The sequence below is a fragment of the Protopterus annectens genome, chromosome 3.part0 (genome assembly GCF_019279795.1).
Source record: "Protopterus annectens isolate FY-2018-M chromosome 3.part0, PAN1.0, whole genome shotgun sequence".
Classification (NCBI taxonomy): Eukaryota; Metazoa; Chordata; order Ceratodontiformes; family Protopteridae; genus Protopterus; species Protopterus annectens.
In genome coordinates, this window is record NC_056731.1 from 764,498,449 (window position 1) to 764,521,803 (window position 23,355).

General features: G+C 35.1%; 1 protein-coding gene across 1 annotated transcript in view; it reads right to left on the reverse strand.

Annotated features, from left to right (window-relative positions):
• Positions 1-23,355, reverse strand: part of RECK (reversion inducing cysteine rich protein with kazal motifs) — a 1,724,192-nt gene that overhangs the window by 190,832 nt on the left and 1,510,005 nt on the right. The window contains exon 17 of the mRNA XM_044065108.1: positions 17,870-18,065. Within this exon, the coding sequence (XP_043921043.1) occupies positions 17,870-18,065 (196 nt within the window). The remainder of the gene's footprint in view (positions 1-17,869; positions 18,066-23,355) is intronic.

Sequence of the window (23,355 nt, forward strand, 5' to 3'; positions counted from 1 at the left end):
GTCCTGTGGACTATCCCTTGTGAAGGGTATATGATAACTATCTTCTTTATCTTTTTGCCTTTGCCTTGCAGTCCGATAGAATTTCTTTTTGCCATCTACTGAAATACTTTCCAGAAGTTGGTAGAGTGCCTGTGATGCCTTGCTCTTTGCTACTGCAACTGCTCTCTTAGCTTCTTTGTTAGTCAACCAATATTCCTTCTTAGCCTGCTCTGTCTACTTTTTCCTGCACTCTTTCTTTCTTTCTTTTGATGACTTCCTGGACTTCTGCATCCCAACCCCCAGATTTCTCTGTGTACCATATTTTCATACCTGGCTCAGCTCTACCTATTCTATAGTCCTCACACATGTTGTTTTGAGGCATTGCCATGTTTTGTCAACTCTATTTCCTCTTCTTCCAGTCAGTTTACATGTCTCCAGTCTAGTCTTTGTTAACCTCAGAGCCTTCTCTGACTACTGCTTGAAGCTTATCATAGCAACCAGTGGTTTATACTGTTGGCAGAGTCTTTCTCTGGAGATGGCTTTACAATCACTGATTCTGCCCCAGAGACCTTTCCTTACTAGGAGGAAGTCTACCTGAGTTGCATGTTGACCACTCTTGAATATAATCTTGTGATTATCTCTCTTGCTGAACCATGTGTTGGCCGCCATCAAGCCATTTGCCAGAAAGAAGTCTAGAATGTCCCCTCCTTTATTCCTGGTGCCCCATCCATGTGGACCCAGGCAGTCTTCATATCTAGTTTTGTCTGTCCCAATATGAGATCTCCCAGAAGGAGAGGTAACAAAGACTGTAGAGACAGCACTTGGATATGGAGAAATCCCCTGAAAGGGGGAGAGGAACTCCCAATGCCAACTGTAACCTTTTCAAATGCTTCTCAGAACCTGTGTCTGAAGTTATTTGGTGCCACACAGGGAAGTGAAGACCTAGACTTTGGAATACTTTGACTGAAATGTCAGGGTGGAAAGGAGGCAAAACAAGAGGGAGGCATATAGTCAGGCTACTTTTTTAAATTGTCCTTGGTCTTGGGAGGATCCTCTCTTCTTTTTTGAGCTTCCCTACCATTACTTTCCGAAATGTTGTTTGCTTGTGCCTTGCTATGACTCTATTTCATTTCTTATAAAAGGACCTTCAACTGGAAGAAACGTTCCTAGCAAATTTTGGCACACAGGGTTCTAAAGTTTGAGTGACCTACTGAATTAACTTTCCTCTTTCATCAAATCATTTAAGGACCTCAGCAGAGGACAAACCCAGTAATCCATCTCTATCCAGGGAAGCATTCAAGATCTCAGCTTTGACATCCTCAGGAAAATTCAGAGAAAGTAGCTATGCAGATCTTTTCATCACTGACCCAGTAGCAGCTACAGTATCAGCAGTGTCGTAAAAACATTTTAGAGTCTTTGGTTACCCAATATGCAGAAGATATCGACTCAGTAACTGAATATCTGAAAACAGAGTTCCTTTTCCTTTATATCCTATGAGCATATCCTCATCTTTACAGGAAACTTCCCTATATTTGTGAAATCAGTAGACTTGTCAGTGTTTTCAAAGTCTAATTTTTAAATTTCCGGTACAGAGGCATACTTAAAACTAATGCAACAAAGTATCATCTTTAAGGTGACATAATCTGCTAAACATGCGTAGTGAAATGGTCAGCAGAAATGTACAGAGCTGGTGTTATTAAGGAGTGTGACATTGTCATGTTTGAGGTGGTATATGAAAGCAGTGTGTTATTAAAAATTACATTGAAGCATGTTGGGTATTGTAAAGATATTCTAAGATATAAATGCTTCTTTAATAAAACAGTTATGACTGTTAGTTATATTTGCATTATGTTCATAAACGCTTTGTGACCTAAACATATAAAACAGTGCCAGCATAAACAAAATAATAATGCAAACAGTGTTGCCACTGATACTTGCCATTTAACATGCATGGTTTTGTAGAGTAATGTAATTTTGAAATATTGTGAACATACTATATGCGTACATTGCATAGATTCTACAATATCATAAAATAGCAGTATGCTAACCCCTTTTGTCATTTATCATTGGAAAGGTCCTTAAGATGTGAACATTTCTCCCACTGATATCTTGGATTTATCTTGCACACTGAAGAGATATAACCCTTTGTTTAACCATAACAGTATGACTTCTTAGCACATAAAATACAATTTTCTTTCATAAATATGCAGTATAAAACAAGCTTCTACAGAGAGACCTTTGATACTAACACCAGTGTGTAGCCCACTGTCTGTCAAACAGCCTTCAAATTTTGCACTTTTCAGTAACACATATCATTTATCAGATCTTTCAAATCTTATGAAGTGTGTTTTCAGTAAAGGAGTTTGGAAGAATGTTCTCAGGAAACAAGTGGTTTCCTGGCTTAGGAGATTTCAGGAAGCAAGGGGATTAGATAGCCTCCTGTTGCTAAGGGCTGAATGAGTTAAATAATTTAGATTCAAGAGCTCTGAGTTTAAAACTGCTGTTTGACTGCCCTGATTTTTGGATTTTCTACATTTAAGGTTTAAATATTTCCATTACTTTTTGATTTTGGTATTATTATATTACAGTTTGTTGTATTTTAGAGTTTGTTCTTTTACTGCAAAGTTTTTTTTTCTTGAAGTTTTAAAAGTTGTTGGCTATGGTCAGTTAATAAACATTCCCTTTGCATTCATTGACTTAACAGGAATTACATCTAGCTAATTAGTGGGCAGACCTGATATACAGTTTTCTTACTTAAGGTATTCCCCTATGTTCCTCTTCAGCTACAAGAGCTCTGAGTTTAAACTACTAAATTTGTGCCTTTTTAGCTGCCCATCCCTACTGTAAATTAGAGTTTGCAAGCCTCTCCCAGTGCTATTTCTACTGCACACTAGAAAGTATTAACTTTAGACTCAAACCTAGGGTTAGCCACTGTTTCACATAATCACATTTCAATGAGTGCACACTGCAACATTCAGAGTGTTAATGTGAAAGTATACTGTTCTTTTCCACATTTCCCTTGTTTTAACCAAAAGTCAACTATTTGCATTTTTAATCTCATCTAGTGGAGTAACCCTCATAGCAGTAGGATAATTGTGAATTGCTGCAGGCTCTGAGTTTCATTTGTTTCATTTCTGCATTTTAATTATTTGTATTTTACTTGGTCTGGGGCCTTAGTTTTGTAGTATAACACACAATAATGAGCAAATTATTAATTGCTTCAGGATCTGAGCCTCATTTAATTACATTTCTACTGCATTTTTCTGCATGCATTTTACTTGGTCTGGGACCTTAGTCTTGCAGTATAACTCATAATAGTGAGAAAACTGAGTTTCTGCAGGATTTGAGACTCACTTATTTCATTTTTTTCTGCTTACATTTTTACTTAGTCTGGAAACCTTAGTCTTGCATTATCTCTCACAATAGCAGAAGAATTGTGAACTGCTGCAGGATCTGTGCCCCATTCATTACATTTCTACTGCATATTTTTCTGTTTGCATAACGCTTGGTCAGGAGACCTTAGTCTAGTTTGTAGTATCACTCACAACAGTGACAGCATTGTGAATTCCTGCAAGATTGACGTTATTTTATTACAGATCTACTGCATTTTTTTTCTGCTTGCATTTTACTAAGTTGAGGAAACAGTGTTGTAGTATCATCCACAATAGTGAGAGAATTGTGAATTTGCTGCAGTATCTTAACCTTATATATATTTATACTACATTTTTACTGTTTACTGATGGGATTTATCTCATCTCCTATAACCTCTGCTGAGCTGTGGAACAGGGGTTTGCAGTGCCATGTATAAAAGCAGACACCTAGAGATGTAACTGTCTATATCTAGCTGAGTGCACAGCAGCTAGTTTGCCTTCGGAGAAGCATTATCCCAAGAGTGTTGTTTTAGATCAATCCTAGAGCTCTTCTCCCAGCACAACTCTAAATCCTGACAGCATCACCTCTCATACATCACACAAAAGAAGATCCACAACCATGTATGTGCACTTTCCTACTATCTCTGTAGTCAGCCTGATGGAAACAGTCATCTTGCCAATGTAGCAATTGTCTCATGTTTACTGAAGCCACCTTATTCTTAAGCAGAATGAGTATGCAAGAGATGTAATTAGACTATGTCTTTGGAGGCAAAGCTTTCACGTACAGACACTGATATCTCTAAACAGGTTTTCAGTAACACTCACACTATACCTGCTAATCAGACACATAAACTCACATATGCTGAGGCTCTTTACTGCAATCTGCCCTAATCTTAAAGGCCTCCCATATTATGCCCTCAGCAACCTCCCAAACACTCTACAAAGACAACACTTCCCAGAACACATACAGCCACATCTTAATCTCTAAATCTCTATGCCCTTAAGGCAAACTGCCACACAACCCAATATATTGGTCATTGGAAACTCTATTGTGAGCTGCACACTGACCTCCTCACCAGACTGAGCAGGGAGACAGTCACAGTCAGTTGCCTATCAAGGGCAAAGATCTACCAGATTACAAATTACAATGAAGAAAAAGTACCAGTTTGACTCTGTCATAGTCCGTATGAGTGTTAATGGCCTGAGAAATACCTCCCTGGACTATATGAAGAGAGATATTATAGAGCTTTGAGATTATGTGTTCCAAGCAGGTATAAGCCTAGCATTGAACAGAATTCTACCTTCACCAAGGATGATACCACAATATAAACATAAGATAATTGACTTGAATAACTGGCTAAATTACTGGTGTCATTCTAAGGGGGTCCAATATTTGTCAGCTTGTGAGGACATGATTGACAGACCATACTGTTTTGCCAGGGATGGTCTGCACCTGTCCCCACTAGGCTTTTGGATATTGGCCAAAACATGATCCATCCCTATAGTGTCTTTTTTAGCCAATGCCAAGCTTATAAATCTTTTAACATAGTAAATTCTTCACAAGATAAACAAAAGGTGTTACTGCTCAGTGCTACGTGTCTCAACAAGAAGCTCTACTCCGTGGAAGCATTTCTCACCCCAGAGAGTGTTGACTTCTGTGCAGTTACTGAGACATGGTTTAAAGCTGTGGAAAGTACCCCAATAGTACAAGCTTATAATGCCTTTCATGCATTTAGAACAGCTACTGCACAAGAAGGGACAAGAGATAGAGGTGTAACGATCTACATAAGAAGTAAGCGCACATCAAGAATGGTCAAACAATATGACATGCTTGAGCTACTCCATGTCTAACTAACCTTAGATAAAGTCTAAAACCATATCCTTGTTAGTTATAGATTCCTGTCTATAACCCAGTATAACCATACCACATACTTGAATGTACTGGAGTCGCTCACAATTCAGCCCAACACCATATTCATGACTGATTTTAACTATCCCACCATAAACTGGGATACATACACAACCATTAACATGCAAACTAAAAGGTTCCTGTATTTTGTCAATGTAAGCACCCTGAAACAGCTAGTCTGCATACTTACTAGGGTTGCAAATATCCTGGATCTGGTACTCACAAATATGAGGGAATTCTGCAAAGGTCCCCACTGATCAGATCACACAGCACTATCCCTTGAAATAAATATAAAAAGGCTGAACTCTCAGCAAACCCCAGAGCCTTTAAGAACTTTTAAAAGGCAAACTACTTCTTATTAAGTGAAGACATAGCTAAATTCCAAGCCCCCCAAATTCATGGAAGACTGTGACCTATGGGGAAGTGTTTACAGAAACCCTACACAAGCATGTAAATAACTGCATAAAAACAGCAGTTACACACTGAAAAAAACTTAGGACAAACTCCAAAAAAAGAAAAAGAAAACTCCCTCAACAGTCTCTACGAGCAACTCAGGGGACTAATCAATTCCACTAAAGACAACTTTGAGGTAGACACAGCTGCCTAGGCTAAGGATAACCATAAGGCATTTTTCCCTTATGTATGCACCCTTAAAGGGAACCCCCAACAGTTTGCTGAACTAATAGTAAATGGAACTTTCTATACCAAACAGGAGTATATAGCAAATTTGCTGGCCAATAAATTTAACTCCAATTTTAACCCCCCCTATCACCTCCAGTTTCACCCCTGAAAAATCCCCTCTACACGTTCTCCAACAACTTTCACTATGAACAGGTCCTCACTGCATTCTCTAGAGCTAAAAACACTGCATTAATGGGTCCTGATAATATCCCAGGATCTCTCCTAAATAGCCGAAAATAAGACTTGTCAGGCCCACTAGAATCTCTGTTCAACTAAAGCCTCCAGACAGGCTTCATCCCTTAGGGAGTGTAGGACTGCAGCTGTCATCTACACAAAGCAGACCATCAACAGACCTAGGGAAATACAGACCCATAAGTTTGACAAGTCTTATATGTAAGGCCATGGAAAGAATTATTGTGGACCTGATAAACAAAGGCATAGGAAATCTTCAAACATAGAACCCATCCCAGTTTGGTTTTGTCAAGGGCAGGTCATACCTACTAAAATTGGTGGACTTCTTCAAGTAGGTTGCTGGAGCTATAGATGAATGATGAAGGCAAAATGGTAAATACTGCTTACCTTGACCTGGCAAATGCATTTGACACAATATCTCACTCAGGTATTATAGACAAACTCACAGATTTAGGTATAAATCTTTATTTCACCCGATGGATAGCCAAATGGCTCATGGGCAGGACAAATGAAGTTAAGGTGGGGGAATCCATCTCCTCTAAGAGTCCTGTTACTAGTGGTGTCCCACAGGACTCAGTACTGTTTGGAATATACTCTCTGAAGTCAAGGCAAATGAAGAGGGCCTTAGGCTGACCAAATTTGCTGATGACTGCAAGCTGGGTGCAATCACTGAATCCCCTAAAGGTGTAAATGTCCTCCAGGAAGGTCTGAAGCAGACAAATAACTGTTGCCAGAACCATGGCATAAAACTCAATGCAAAAAAATGCATAATTATACCTTTTGGGAAGACAACTACCACTGCAAATAACAACATTGATAGCATTTCCCTAAGATCAGACCCTGAATAAGGGACTTGGGAACTCAGGTTGACACTAACCTGAACTTTAATCACCATATGTCCCATGTTAGTGAGAAAATCCTTCTACATGAACAGACTCTTCATTCATGTGAAACAGAAATCTTCCATAAGCCTATTCAAATGCAGTTTGGACCACTGGATGGGAAAGTCATGAATTCACCTCTGTACTGTATATACTAATGCTGTTCTAACCCATGAATATTGATAACTGGGAAGTCTGGGGCATGAATAGCTAGGCTGAAAAAGGCTGTAGGGCCGTTAGCCTAGTAACCTCCTACAATCCTAAAATATCCACAATTAAATTTCTCATATTATGAGAAAAAGCCAACAAGAACTTGGATGTGTGTGCCTAATAATTCACTATCCTGAAGGTTAAGGTGGAAAAAAGAATAAACTTTCTTCCCAAACTTATCAAATGCTTTCTCATTCTTATCAGAAGGAATAGGATTAACTGCAAAAAGATGTTTGGCAGAAGATGTTTTTGACAAAGAAATCACTGTAAGGTCTGATCTGAGGGTTGAAAAGACAGATTTGGATATCTGGGGAACCTCATGTAATTTATTAGAATTTATGGGTACAGGACACTGACTATCAGGCAAACTGCTGGCTGCCAAGAAAGTGTCCTCTAATGCTGGCAAAATAAGTGAAACAGCTGTATAATGAGGAAAGCCCACTTGTCATAATATCTTTGTTGGGGTTCTGGAATTTCTTTCTTCTCCCACTGAAACAACTCTTTTATTCTGGCTTGAGTAACAGATAAAGATAACTCTTTGGTGGAGATCTGAAAAAAAATTCTTCAGAATGCGAGTCCACCTCCTGTGGCATAGGCACTTGAGAAACAATTTAAATCTAATTTCTGTCCCTCAGTCTGAGAATCAGAATATAAAAGAAAAAGTGAGACAGAGATGAGAAAATCTTTTTCTTTTAAATTTCTGTGAAAAGTCTGAATTTAAAGATTGAAAGTATTAAAATAAGCACTTAGCAAAAACCCAGGCAATGTTCCTTGTCCATCCTATGTGAAACAGAAGGAGAATGCCTAGCTTTATGTTTTCTTTACTTGGGAGATCCCTCTGAAAATGACCAACCAGAAGATGGGTCCCTTCCCTGGGAATTAAGTCTTGTACTGCAGCTTTGAAGTACAGCAACATCCACTCCCTCATCTGACACTGGCAACTGTAGTTTTAAATTGCCTGAAGACAGCAGCCAACCAGATGCAGAGAAAATGCATGTCCTCAGTCCTTAGTGGCTTTTTGAGGAGCTACACCACTGGGATCAAGAGATATTGAAGTGCATTCCAAGGTAAATGGCCACAACAGAGTTGCTAATCAGTGGTTGAAGCACTGAGGAAGCTGGCTTGAAGACCGAAGACTCCTTAACAACTTTCTTCTTTCTGTGGACTGGGGTGGAAAGGACTGAATAACCTGAACCTCGGTCCTTGCTCTACCAAATATAGTGCCTGACAAGTGGGTTGCTGAGCCCTGAACAGCCGTGCAGACTTCACGAACCACCAAACTAGACATTTTAAGTTTTAGGGTAAATTGTTTAATGATAACCCCCACAACCTCAAGTGAAGACCCCTAGCTGTAGTTTCTAACAAAAAAAGTGGCATTTTGAAATGATTTTTTCCAATGGGAAATTCAGCAGGGAAGAATGTACTTTAATGCCAAAGAATTTCTGAAGGAATGATGCCCTAATTATTGAGTTTACACTACTCTCCTTGAACTGCACAGTGGTTAGGGTCTGTGGAAAGTATGTTAAGCTTTGGAAGGTGGTTGTTTGCAATATCCTTGACAGGATATAGCCCATACAGCTTAAGCTACTGGAACAGTGATCTAATGATAAACATGAATTAGTCTTTGAGAAGCTTGACTCATGTAACCCAGTGTACAGATTTTTCTCTTTCTCATATGCAACAAGGTGGCTTTTGAAAACATTAATCACTAAACTTGAGATGGCTGCTGAAGGAAAGCCTGGAGAAACCTTTGAGAATCTAACCATGTGGAAAATGTCTGAATTTATTCCGAGACCAAACCTAAACTGGTATGAAACACTGTAGAATTTATATGTTATTTTTGTTTCATGACTCCAAGAAGAGCTTGCACTGATGAACTGTTATTTTGCCTTCTCTTTAACAGAAAAAACTTTAATATATGGACAACATGCTTTTGCTGCTTTATTTGGATACATATATACACATACACATACACACAACATATATATATATATATATATATATATATATATATATATATATATATATATATACATACATACATACATACCATATTATACTGTATTTTTCCGTAAATAAGACCTAACCAGAGAATAAGGCCTAGCATGGTTTTCCAGGGTGGTCATCATATAAGCCCTACCCCAAAAATAAGCCACAGTTAAAATCATCAACAACACACAACAGATGTGTTGAATTATAAAATAATAATATTATTGACACCTGTTGACTGAGGTTATCGTACTCTGTCCATTCAGACACCCAACTTCTCTTTGCAGAAAGTCGTAAGATTATTTCCCCGGAAGTCCTCCAAGCTTAGATCACAACAGCAGTTTACAATGGCTAAAAACACACATCTGAATTAAACAAGCAGGAATTCTTTTCTTTATGCTCAAGATTGCTTGTAATACTACAAAGATATATGTTACATATATTGGCAGAAATGTGAATGTACAAGATGTCACATAATTTACACAGAAAATCATACAAATATATTTGAAAATATCCTGAAAACTGAAATTTGAAAATTGGCCATGTGAAATTTGAAGCTTTTTGTATTATATATGTTTTAGATTCACTAAGACTACCTGAAATAACTAATTTCATGAGTCAGAGCTGAAATTTGAGTGTTATATTGCTGAATTAGTACATTCATTTTGATAGAAAGTAATGTAGATTTTTCAATATGTTTGAACCCGGGATGGGAGAATGGACGTTGAATTAAGCACACTGTAACTTTTGAATACAATATAGACTGCAAATATTTTGTTTTTGAATCCATAGGAATAGCAAGACATTCTCTTTGGCCTCAGTAATGTACATATTTGTATGAATAATCTAAATGATTTTTAAAGATTTTGATATTTAACATATTAAGAGTGTTACACAATTTTAAGATATAGACAATTGTACTTTTAAAATTAATTTAGAGCTTTTGATAGAGCTATAAAAAGTGTATATATCTTTTAGCATGATAAATATGTGCATTGATCTTCCTTTTGTATAATAGTTTAGTATGATAATATTACCTGTCACCTGTACGTTTACAGATGTCTTTATCTCTTCAGGCCCCACTGTTGTTGAATCCGGGATGGGAGAATGGACATTGAATTAAGCACACTGTAACTTTTGAATACAATATAGACTGAAAATATTTTGTTTTTGAATCCATAGAAATACCAAGACATTCTCTTTGGCCTCAGTAATATACATATTTGTATGAATAAGCTAAATGATTTTTAAAGATTTTGATATTTATCATATTAAGAGTGTTACACAATTTTAAGATATAGACACTTGTACTTTTAAAATTAATTTAGAGCTTTTGATAGAGCTATAAAAAGTGTGTATATCTTTTAGCATGATAAATATGTGCATTGATCTTCCTTTTGTATAATAGGATAATATTACCTTTCACCTGTACGTTTACAGATGTCTTTATCTCTTCAGGCCCCACTCTATTCTATTTATTTATTTAGATATTTAGTTATAATAATGTTGAATGAGTGAATAACTTAGAAATAATTAAAGGATAATTTATACTGCTATTACATAAATAGGTATATAGTACACTGTCTGTTGGATTATTTAATATTTGAGATTAATAATACAGGATAATTTTAAATGGCAAGATATAACTAATTTAATAGTCTCTTGTTACTTTTAATTTGTATATAATATCATATTAATTATTTTTAAGTCACAGCAGCTTTTGACTAGTTTTTTGATTAATTTTTTAGGTACTGGTAGGTAGAGACATGGTATAGTAGTTTATCTATTTAACAGGCAAACTAGGAACTTTGGTGTCCATGGTAGGTTGTGCAAACTAGAAACTTTGGCATCCATGGTAGGTTGTATTCTGCTTCTACAGCTGTAGACTTGTTTTTGTTATTTACAAGCTTTAGTAATTTAGTTTGTAGAAAGGAAGAATTCAAAAAATGTGGAATGCTAAGATAGTGTTGGAGGAATGCATTAGAGTCTTATATAAAATTAAATTAATTTGGTGGGATAAATGTATCATACTATCTTTTAAAAGAAATACTTTTAAATCTACAGAATGGATAGTTTTAATCTATTATATATTAATGTAAATGGATTAAATAATGGCGACAATAGGAAATCATTAATGAGATATCTAAAATTAAATACAGGAGACATTATAACTTTGCAAGAGACGCATTTGATAGATAAAGCTATACGATATTTAAATAACTTAGGTTAGGAAATCTTATCATCTGCTTCTATTAACAAGGGCAGTAGAGGAACTGATATACTTTGGAGAAAATCTACTGTAATGCCAAAGTCATGGTATCCATTAATGATCCAAAAGAAATGCATTCATTTGTAATAATTAAATATAATGGCAAACTCTGTACACTAGCTAATTTTTACTAGAGCCCTGGAATAGATGCCAAAGTGGATAAAGATCATTTAAACTTACTGCAAAGTCATTGGAAGGTTAGTTTAATTTTAGCAAGGGATTTTTAACTGCATATCTAGTATAGAAGATGCAAGTGAACAGAAGAAAGCTAAAATTCTGACATCAGCTAAATCACTAAACAGAAGGATTAGTAATAATAATAGTTTAATTAGTTTAATGGTAAAAGTAAAAAAGTCATTGTTCTTCACGCATTATTCTTATGCACATGGGACACAAACTGGAATTGACAGAATGTATACCTCTTCAGATTTACTTAATAAAGTGAATTACTTTAAATATATTCTTGTTCTTTACCTGATCATAATATACTAAATATTAAAGATAGACTGGGAAGATGTGCTAGTAATAAAATGAAAGAGTAGGATAAAGAGTTGTGAGAAATACAAGATGAAATACACAAAGCAAGGTTTGAACAACAAAGAAATTAGATAATACTGAAGTCATTAAAAATTTAGGACAAAATATCAAATAGTTTTAATGCACAAAGTGGAGGTACCTTAAGAAAAAAATAAAATTGCACAGTTATCTGATGACTTCAAAAAACTACATAGATTACCTGATAGAAGTAAGATGTTAAGCAAAAAGGCACAAATCAATAATATTCAAAATCCTCACATAAATAAGCTTACTTCAGACAAAGAGGAAATGCTTAGTATTTAAAAAAATTCCAAGAGGATATTAATAAAGATACAATTAAGAATTCTGATGATTACAAAATTGACAAGTATTTAAAGAAAAATATTACTAATAAACTTAATGACCAACAAATATTCTGTTGAATAAATCTATTACCCTAATATAAGTTAAAGAAGATTTTAAAAAGGGAAAAATGGTGAAGCTCCATGGTTAGATGGTTTAAGTAAGGAATTATATAGTCTGCTTCTGTTAAATATTTTAGAATTACTGAATGACATTTTAAGGATAATTCAGAGGGACAAATAATTCCTCCCACCTACACTTAAGCAAGGAAAGGATAATAAGTTAGTTTCCTCATATAGACCTATTTCATTATTAAAGTCATACTATAAAATATTTATTTATTTACTTATTTGACATTTGTTGACTGGAATAGTCTAACTGAGCTAGTGCCCTTTTTCAGCACAGGCCTGGGGAGAAAGCTCAACAGTACTGATTAATCGAGTAAAAAATTCACTGTACAAATTATACCAATAGAAAATTCAGAAGTAAAGTACAATATAATAAACATAATAAAAAGTATATAAAGAAAGGATAAACTGACTAATTGCAGTGCAAGCACAAAATCTCTGCAAATGAGGAATTTAAAGTAAGTAGTAAGTATTAAGGAGGTAGGAAGAACAAAGTGGCAGAAAAGCAGAAAAATTGTTATTGGTGGTCTAGTATGAGAGACACAGCAGTTAGTTAGACCAGTAACAGTGTGAGGAGAAATTAGAAAGAAGGGTAGAACAGTGAAAGTTAATAAGTGTCATATTACTGGTTGCAGGAGTTTGAGGGGGTAGGGGGAACAGTATTAAATGGTTGTTGTAATCCACAGGAAGTTATAATACATACCATAATTGTGGGAAAGGAAGACGTAGGAAGGAAAGTGAGGGAGGGAAAATAATAAAGGGGGATAGAGGGAAGGGGAGATTTCAAGTGGGATGATTATAGTGACATCTCCAGGTCCTGTATAGGTAATTTCTGAGAGTTGTCTTGAATTCATGAGCATGGGTAATATTTCTAAAGGCCATGGGAAGCTTATTCCATGACACAGCATGAATGTAGCTGTAGAGGTTTTGTCCACAACGTTTTTTAGTTTGTGGATTTGTAAGAGACATTGGTCAGTGCTTCTGAGGGAGCATGGTAGGTTATAGAGGGAGACAAGAGAGAATGTGCTAGGGCAGGAGGAGGGCTTGTTAAGGATAGTGTGAATGATAAGAAGTTGAGTAAATAGGAGTTGGTTAGGAAACTCTATCCAGCTGAGAGTTTGGAGAGCAAGACAGTGGTGTGATTTTGGTGGGAGGTTAGCCGCAAATCTGGCTACTTTGTTGCCTGTGGTTTTGAGTTTGGATAGTAGAGAATATTGTAAGTTAGTAATGATTTGAGAGCTGTAGAAGAGGTTAGGCAGAAGATAAGCTTGGGTAAGTGAGATTCTGGAGTTGGAGCTAAGGAACATGTTGTTTCTTTAGAGTAGGCCAAGCTCTGGACAAACAAAAGGTTCCTTACTCCAACTTAAGAATCTCACTTACCCAAGCTTATCTTCTCCCTAACCTCTTCTACAGTACTCAAATCCTTTACTTCAATCTGCACTTCAAGATTAAGAGCTATAGCAGATAAATGAATTAATAAAGATCAAATAGGATTTATAATTACTAGATTAACATATAATAATATAAAAAGGGTAGTAACTACCTTAGATGTAGCAAAAGAAATAAAGAAGAAATTGGCCCTTATTAGCCTAGATAATGAGACAGCTTCTGTAGATTGAAACTATTTGTTTAAAACTTTAGAAGTTTTTTGCATTTCCAGAACAATTCATTGGAATATTTAAAAAATGTATAAAGACTCCAAAGCATATGTTAAAATTGGAGCTTACATTTCTCAAATATTCAGTTTAAACAAAGGCACAAAGCAAGGGTGTTCCTTGCCTCTCTACTCTTTGCATTAGTTATTCAACCCTTAGCTTATAGCATAAGAAGCCATGACATAATTGATGAATTCTCAGGTAACAAAGATTGTTAATGTAAAATGCAGCTTTTTCAGATGATATTTACTAACTATAGGGGATTTAAATTATTCATTAGAAGAACTAGATAAGGAAATTTAGACGTTTCAAGAAGTATTGCTGCTGAAATTTAATAACAATGAAACTGAAACTTTAATGTTACAAAATTAGTAGACAGAAAGTTTAAAGATAAATATAAACATAATTGGGAAGGAAAAAAACTAAAATATTTAGAAATAACAAATCTATCAAGATGTAAGTAAGATTATTAATAATAATTTTGAAAAAATAAGGGAAGATTTGTTACTTGTTATTAAAAATGGAATGACTGTTTTTTTTTTTTTTACTTTTGTGGATAGGTTACTTATTAAATAATTATATTACCAAAGATTATATATGCTACTGCATTCAATAGCTTTAATACCTAACAAAATAAGTGTTAAAGAAAATGGGAAAAATATTAACTTCATTGTTATGGTATCCTAAAAAGCCAATAATTGTTTATTGAAATCATATGAGATTATGGTAGTATGGTGGCATGAGCTTCCCAGATTTAGAATATTATTCTATTGTTGCAAATTTTAACTCTATTATACTCTGGTTAGAATCAATTTACACTGATCAATGAAAAACCATTCAGGAACAGATTATACTAAATTCTTATACGTTTATCAAATATGTTAAATTAGAACTATGTAGCAATCTTTTCATCTGGTTAATAAAATTTACCTCAGAAGGAAATTCATTTCAATCTTTAGACTCTGCATTTATGAAATTAATTCTTAAAATAGATAAGACATATGTTTTTAAAACTACACTGATATCGAAATGGAAGTTTTTTGTGCTTATGTATTACTCGCACCTCAAGATTGAAGGAAACTCATAACAATGTTAAAATGAATTTACTATAAAGGAATGGATTAGTATTAAAGTCTGATTGTTTTGAAAAAGGAAATGCTAAGTTGCCAGAATATTTAATGAAAGATTATAAGTTGGATGAATCTGATAACCTAATTAATATTATCCATCCAATATTATCCATTGGGAGATCGTAGGTTTATCCCGGGAATCATCTCTGTGTCACTGCTGGACAGAGGCACAACAAACTAATGGGCACAGTATTTTTTCATATAAGGGGTGGCGTAAGCCACAAAGATTTGGGCTATGCTTATAAATGCCTTAGGGCAGATAGCCTAGTATAAACCTATAAACCTATCAGTAAGAAATTAAATGAATTTGTAGATAATATGAGAGAAGAGGAACAGAACACTATTCCCCCATTATATGAATATACGAATGCTATTATGAAGGGTAAATTGACCTACAAAGGAAGCTTATTTAACTTATATAAGTTAATTATAAATAATAATAATAATAATTTTTATCAAAATTCTGGAACGTTTTAGATAGTAGTAGACTAAGTGACTCAATAGATGGTAAGAATAAAACTTTGTTACTTAAATCTGTGAGTCAAACTTCAAGTTTATACTGGAAATATTTTATGTGGAAATATATACATAGAATGTTTCCTATACCCTACAAAATCTCTAAGTTTAGTAAAATGACTTCTTCAGTTTGTTGGTGATGTAGTAAAGATGTAAATGCTGATTGGACACATGTTTATGGATTGCGAAAAACTAAATATATAGTGGGAAGAGACAAGTATGTTATTAACAGGTTATGGTCGGATAATTGTTTTTTAACTAGATGAATAATACTAATGAATGTTCTACTTCCTGTAAGAAGGGTAACTGTAAAAGCCAAAAATATTTTGGAGTCTTTTGGCAGTTGCTAGAAAAGTTATTTAAAAAATGGAAATTTAATTCAGTTCCTGCATTCAAAGCATTTTTAAATTTAATAGCAATGTTATGTAAAACTGAAAAAGAAGTGATCAGAATAATCATACTAAGGCTTTTAGTGGTTGGGATAGCCTTGAAATTTTACTATTGAAATAGCAAGACTCTTAATTTGCTAATTGTATACGATTATCTTGATGATTCAATGTATTCCTTATATAACAGTATGTGATGCTGAATATTGTAAATATGCTAAATTAATAAGCATTTTTATAAAAATTATGCTCAAGTTTATTAAATATACTACTTTTATATAGGTACCCTATAACAAAAGAGCCAAATATGTAATAACAATTTTTTAGTAACTCAGAGGTATCTTCTACAGATTTTTCATGGATGCTTTATCAGGAACGCAAACATCTAAACACTTTAATTTTAAAGTTTATTGGTCATGCTATGATGCATATATAAGAAACAAACCTTTAGAGCTGTATCTTTTCGCCTTACCATACAGAACACCAGATTATGCAATTTTCGATACAAAAGTTATGTTGTTTTTGTATTTTATTTTGTTGATATGGATGACCCCCCCCTGAGTTTTTCTTCATTACTGGAAACCCCTACTGTGACAACATGAAAGGCTGACCTCACAATACCTCACTACCCAAATTAATGTATTGTCTACTGTATTTCCATGCTAACTACATTAGTTTATTACTTTCTAAAAAGGCAAGTTGCCAGCTAGTTCTTGCAGATAAACCACTCTGAAAATTAACACATGAGATGATGTAGTAATGAAACCATAATGTAAATAAGAAGCTGCTCCTCTAAAGATATAAGTAGGTTTTGCTTATACAGCATGCTTTGCAGTTATATGCAAATCACTGCCCAATATCTATCATGACATTTGTGGGTATGGTTGAAAAGGGAAAGACCAAGTAAAAGGTGACACTAAAAATTCAAACACTTTATAATCTTGTGCATGTATATATACATGCTTTTAATATACATATATGCATATGTACAACATACATATGTATATATATTTCTTACATACATACATATATTTTTTACATATACATCCATATATATTTTTATATAAATTTTTTATACATGTTTAATAGATGCTATATACACACATGCATTGTTTTACGACTATACATATGTATTTAGAGTGTACAGTTTAGCCTGGATATTTTATTGTTTATTTTTTATGTCTTGGCTGTATGCTATTTGTCATATGTAAAATGTGACTCTTTGACATTTCTCTTTTAAATTCTTTGTTTCATCAATTGATTGCTTAATTGGCATGTGTATATATTTTATTTTTAGCAGTTAGTCTTGTTGTAAAGAGATCTGAGGAAGCTACATATAGCGAAAGCGCTTATCTCATGAAATAAAGTCCTATTTAGTTTAATACAATATCAGTTTTGTGATTCTTGGAACATTATTGGGAATATCATTTGAAGAGCTTTTTGGATTATCGTATGACGTTTGGATTATCCCAATTGTATATTTGCTTCGCTCCTATCCTTTCATCTTTGCTGGTTACTTTATAATCTTTATTATATGCAAAATCATTTGCAACTTTAACATCAAGAGTATAAGCAGGAAATGAAAATAACTGTAAGAGAAAAAATGTTTCTGAATGTGACCAATACATTTCAATGTTCAGGTCAAACACACTAACTACAGTACCATTAATAACAATTTAATAACAACAAAATACCTGGCAAGGACCCATGTAGGCCAATGTCTTGCCTCGCTGATATAAGGCACATAGATTAGGATGCTCTACATTATCTGTGTCACAAGCTAGGTCTACTGGAAGATGGTCACAGCTTGAGGTTCTTGCTATGCATTCATACTGAGTGCACTCAACTTTATCAGTACTGGTAAGGCAAACTTTTCGTTTTGGTATGCATCTGTAGAAAAAATGAAGCAAAAAAAAAAAGTGAGGTGAGGCTTAGATATATTGATATCACACATTCACTGCTTATACATAATAAATGTAAATGTAGAACTGATTGCTTGTACCCTGAAAGGATGATAAACCAAAATGTGTGGCTCTACTATGAATTGCCAACTTCCACAATGCTTACAATCCAAAATGCTGAAAAATAATGCCCAAAACAGTAAAACAATTATCATTAAGGGAAGACACATCTACCACACACCCCTCCACAGTAGCACCAACTTGAAGAAGGTTTAAATCTCTCAAAAAAGGTGAATCATTGCCAGTGCATGTTTAGAAATCACACTGGTAATGATTTCCTATGAAGAACAATGATCACTTTATGTTTTTTGTTGCTGTTTTTTCAGTCGGCCACTGTCGTTCAAGAATTTCACCTCAACCACCTGTAGAGGAGCCAAAATGTGTGTGTATGTAATGTGTAAATACACACACACACACACACACACACACACACACACACACACACACACACACACACACACACAAAACCTGTATCCAGCTCTATACCACCACGTAGTACTTGTTATCCTTAGATGGCCAGCACTCAGAATAGTCTACAAATCTGTGCAAATACAGCTAATTAGTCTCTACACAAAACTCATGCTAACCAAAAACATGACCTTCTGACCCTCAAAACAGATGACATTAAAACAGTGCAAAACCTCAAGCTACTGTAGGGAACTGATTTTTGATGCATATGTACCCAAACTGCATAGTATTAAGTTTTATCGCTAAACAATTTCTGCAACCTACTTAAACTAAATGAGTGTTTTTCTATCTATAAGACTTAAAGTACATACACCCTACTCTTGATATAACATGCTTGGCTACTGTGGCCTTGAGGAGTCCTCTGACAACTTACTTGACATTCACATATATTATAAAAGAGCTTCCACCTTTTAGTACACCTAATTAAGTCTACTGAAAAAAATTTAGTAGGTGCTAAAATTAAGTTTATATTGATGTACTTGAAAAAAATACTGTTAGAAAATACATTTCACTGGAAAGCTTTTTCTCTGCCATACTGCAACACCAACCTAATGTACATGATCTAGTTGCTTTTTGCTTTATACAAACTTCTTGCATATTTACTGTATTTGATTCTCAGCTTAGCAATTTATTATAGATGTTTATAAGGCTATAAGTTGCAGACGACCTTTGTCATACAATATTGTGGTTGCGTCCCTCAATTTCCACTTGCAAATCATGTGACCTTGAACTAATTACTTAGACAGCATTCCTCAACAGTCTCTGAAAATAGTTGCTTACGGCCTGTAGACTTACTTGGTTAAAAGATTAATACAAATAAAAAAAAAGAAAACAACAGAAAATATTAATTGTACTATGTAACAATTTATATGTACTTTGCACTGGATAATTTTAGTCCCTTGTTCACCCATGAAAAAGGGTATAGTCCTACGGATGAACTGGTCAACAAAATGCAAAAAAATCACTCAATAAATAAACACTGTATTAATGAAAATCCAATAAAAACCACTGCAACACTGCACTTCTATTTCTTGTGTCTGATCATGGCAAAATGAAAAATGACTTAGGTGTAGCCTGGAGAAATGGCAAATAACAGATATTGTTTTGCTAAACAGTTTTGGTACCACCAAAACACCCTAAAGAAATATAATTTGACCTAAGGTGCTGAATCTTGAATTTGTTATTATTTAATAGTCAGAAGGGTGAAGGCTCACCCTACCATGGGCCTAGAGTTCCTCCTTCCACTATTCAGGAGGTCTTCTAGCGTCTGGATTGCAGAAAGATTAAGTGAAATGTCATCTCAAAGAATGGGGTTTTATTGAACTGCAATGGACCTGCTAAACCATCTTGGCTTCTTTTCCATGTAGGTAAGCTCCATTAAGCCAAAAGGGTCCTCAAATACTTTGTCTCACCAACTTGTCATAACAAACAAGAAATCAGTGATTTTTGCTATACTCTCCTTTTAGATCTCATTCAAATAAACTCTCATATATAGACTGGATGCATGCCATGACTCTCCAAGATGCCTAATCAGAGTTTTTTTTTTTTTTTCAGTTTAGGCAGCCTTCCAAATGCAGACCTTGCTCTCCTCATTTCTTCTCTTTGCTGTCAATCCCCAACACCCTCCAGGCAACACATTATCTTTGCAAACCTCCTTGTCTGCCCACTATATGTTCTCCACAAGTCCTGTACCAATTTAAAAAAAAAAGGATATTGATGCAGACTTTGAGGCCAAATATGACTTTATTCAACATGAAGCAATAAAGGAATAATTCTTGATCCACGGTCGGTAGCGTAGCAGGGGTAGGATGAACAGGGCAACCTTTCTGGGAGCAGTGTGCACCCACTTCAAAACTTTACTAAAATCGCACCTAAAAACATGCTGGCTACGCCCTTGCAACTCCCACCGTAATATCATCCCCCCCATCCAACCACTACCTTTCTTTCCACTCCACTAACTACCTTGATTATAGCAAGCTCAGATGCTCATAAGCCTAGTACTTATTATACAGCAGGAACTTCTCATTGTAACATTTGTTAATGTCTGTTATGTACTTCACAGATAATGATTCTAGTTGTCTACTGATGTACTATGTTCTTCATCTGTAAATATGTTGTAAGTAATTGCTATGTTAAATTGTTAATCGCTATGTAATCCAGTAGTTACTACTGTCTGTTTATTTTACTGTGGAGCTTTTCTCCCCGGGCCTCCGCTGAAAATGGACCTACGTCCAGTCGGACACTCCTGGTCAACAAATTTAAATAAATAAATAAATAAAATAAGTAAGTGTGTTAGAGGACATGATCAACACTTCCTGCAGCATGCATTTCTATGTACTGAAATGCTGGTACAGAAAGGCACTTCAGTGTTTTTTTAAGGTATTTTTTTTATTTGCTCTTCAACTGGATTGGCTGGTGAAGGAAATGCATGTTCTGAAAAAAAAAACTGATGGTAGTTTGAAGTGAGATTGCACATCTGCATAACCTTAGCATGCACATCACTTACAGGGGTCCAGGTATATTCGTCCTCTAAAAAGTTATGAAAATCTGAATTGAAATTTCTCATTAGCATAGTTTTTGTGTGCTGGTGAATTTATTATAATTTATTTCTCTATTTCACACAACAAGAATTCCCTGACTCCACCAAATAATTAACGGTTTTCCATTGGTGCAATTATTGTCTTAGACTCAACAACTAGTATTAAACATCAAGACTATCACTTATTACTAAGAGTGTCTTAGGATAATTCCTCTTGAAAATTGTTTTAAAACCTGGAAATTAAAGTGCATTCTATGATTCTTAGAATGCTACAAATGATTTAGCTGACAAATTATATTTCAGTATACTCTGGCATAGTCCACCCTCGCTTTAAATGCATCTGTAGTTAGGGTGGATGGGAACAAAAACACACATTCTCATTCAGTCATGTAGTTGCAGGTAGCTTCTGAATGCCTTGTTCAGTCAATTGCCAGTGCCCTAAGCAATGACACTTAGCATTATACAAAGAGTCAGAGCTACACGTGCTGCTTACACAGAGACATGTAGAATGTAAAAATACTTCAGTTTCTTTGGTCCAATTAAAATTATACACAAATAGATATCTAGAAATGCAGTGCATTTTTAATGGTGAAATTTTTAACTAGTACCTTTTTAATCAATATGTACTTTTTCCCTAGGGCTTCTTCTGCTCTCACAGCCTAAACTTCAAAGATGCCTCCACTAATGCTCACAACAGCATCTATAAAGCTCCACTGGCCCTGGGCCATAGCTTTAAAATGTACATTTACCAAATTTGCTTCTATAATATGGTCATCATCTGGGGCTTAGTGGCACATAGAGTGAATTCTTCTACTACTTGGGTAGGGTATTGGCTATCTATTCAGAACTGAGTATCCCTATTTCTTAGGGCATGCCGCTGCTCATCCATCCTTATTGAGGTAGACTGCCATTTGCCAGTTCAAGACAATCATCAACACAAGCTTCCTGTTATGTCTGAGGAGTTCAAGGTGATATAACTATAGATCTGTCAGAGCAGGTAGCAAATAAAATGCAAGTCAATGGTATAAGAATGACTAAAAGAAAAACGTAGGCTAGGACAGATTTGGCAGTGCAGATAATTGTATTGAAAATGCCATTGTGAAATCAATGGGTTAACAGATATTTTAGAATGTTTACTTCTGGACTTCATTTCAGATTCCCCCTGAAAAAAATGTAGGATTATGGGAGGCACCCATGTAATTCAGTTCATGATTTCATGACAAGCCAGCTATGTATTGCATATGTCTATGGCTATAGCTATGGTTTGCAAATACTCAACTTGAGTGCAGATATTAGGTTGCCAAAGCCACAAGTTGGTGGTGGCCTTCATAGTTGATGCGTGAGAGCATGTACTCACAAGCAAAAATACTGTGAGCTTTCACAATGCTGCAGATCCCCTGCCCTACTTCTAGAAGTGAGGTAGGCCATAATATACACTCTCATTGCCAGCATGTCGATGAGGGCAAATAGCACCCTAACAGCTACTAAGATTATACCCTTTTGGACAGCTCTTACCTTGACACTAATTTAAATTCCTAGGTAAAAGGAACATATCAGCCAGTCTGATTAGTGGGGGTGGCTAATGGTTGGCAGGTATGGGGACAAATACTACAAAGACAAAAATATTCTATTAAGTGGCACATGAACAAATGAAGTAATTTAAATAAGGCTGTTGTTTTGCAGCCCTTAAGGTCCATCTGGAAATATAGATATGACTGTTAAGTAATCTTCAATGGAACTGTCAATTGCTGGTTCAATATAAAAAAGTCACAGTAACAATTTCTCCCACTACCATCAATGTCATACCAGTCTTACTAAAAGAACAGAGTCTAGTGATAATGTGTTTTTTTTTTTGTTTCCTGCAGTACACACTGACCCTTTTACATCACTTCTCTGTAGGCCTCTGATATGAAGAGTCACATTTGTAGTGTTTTTCATTTCTTACTAACTTTATAGAGAGAGTGCTTATTGTCCCTTTTTCTGGTGTCATCATGATTTTTTTATGTTGTCTGGTATTTGCAATTGAACAATCTTGTTTTGCTAAACACTGGCCAGGCATGGCAAATAGTTTGTATTATGAGATTCATTTAGTCAGCTTTTATTTCTTCCTTCTTTCTTCTGTCTGTACAAGATAAACAATAGTCATTAACAGTCCAAGCTTTTCTGTCAGGTTAAAACTCAAAACGATTGGATTTCTTCCCCTCTAGTAGAG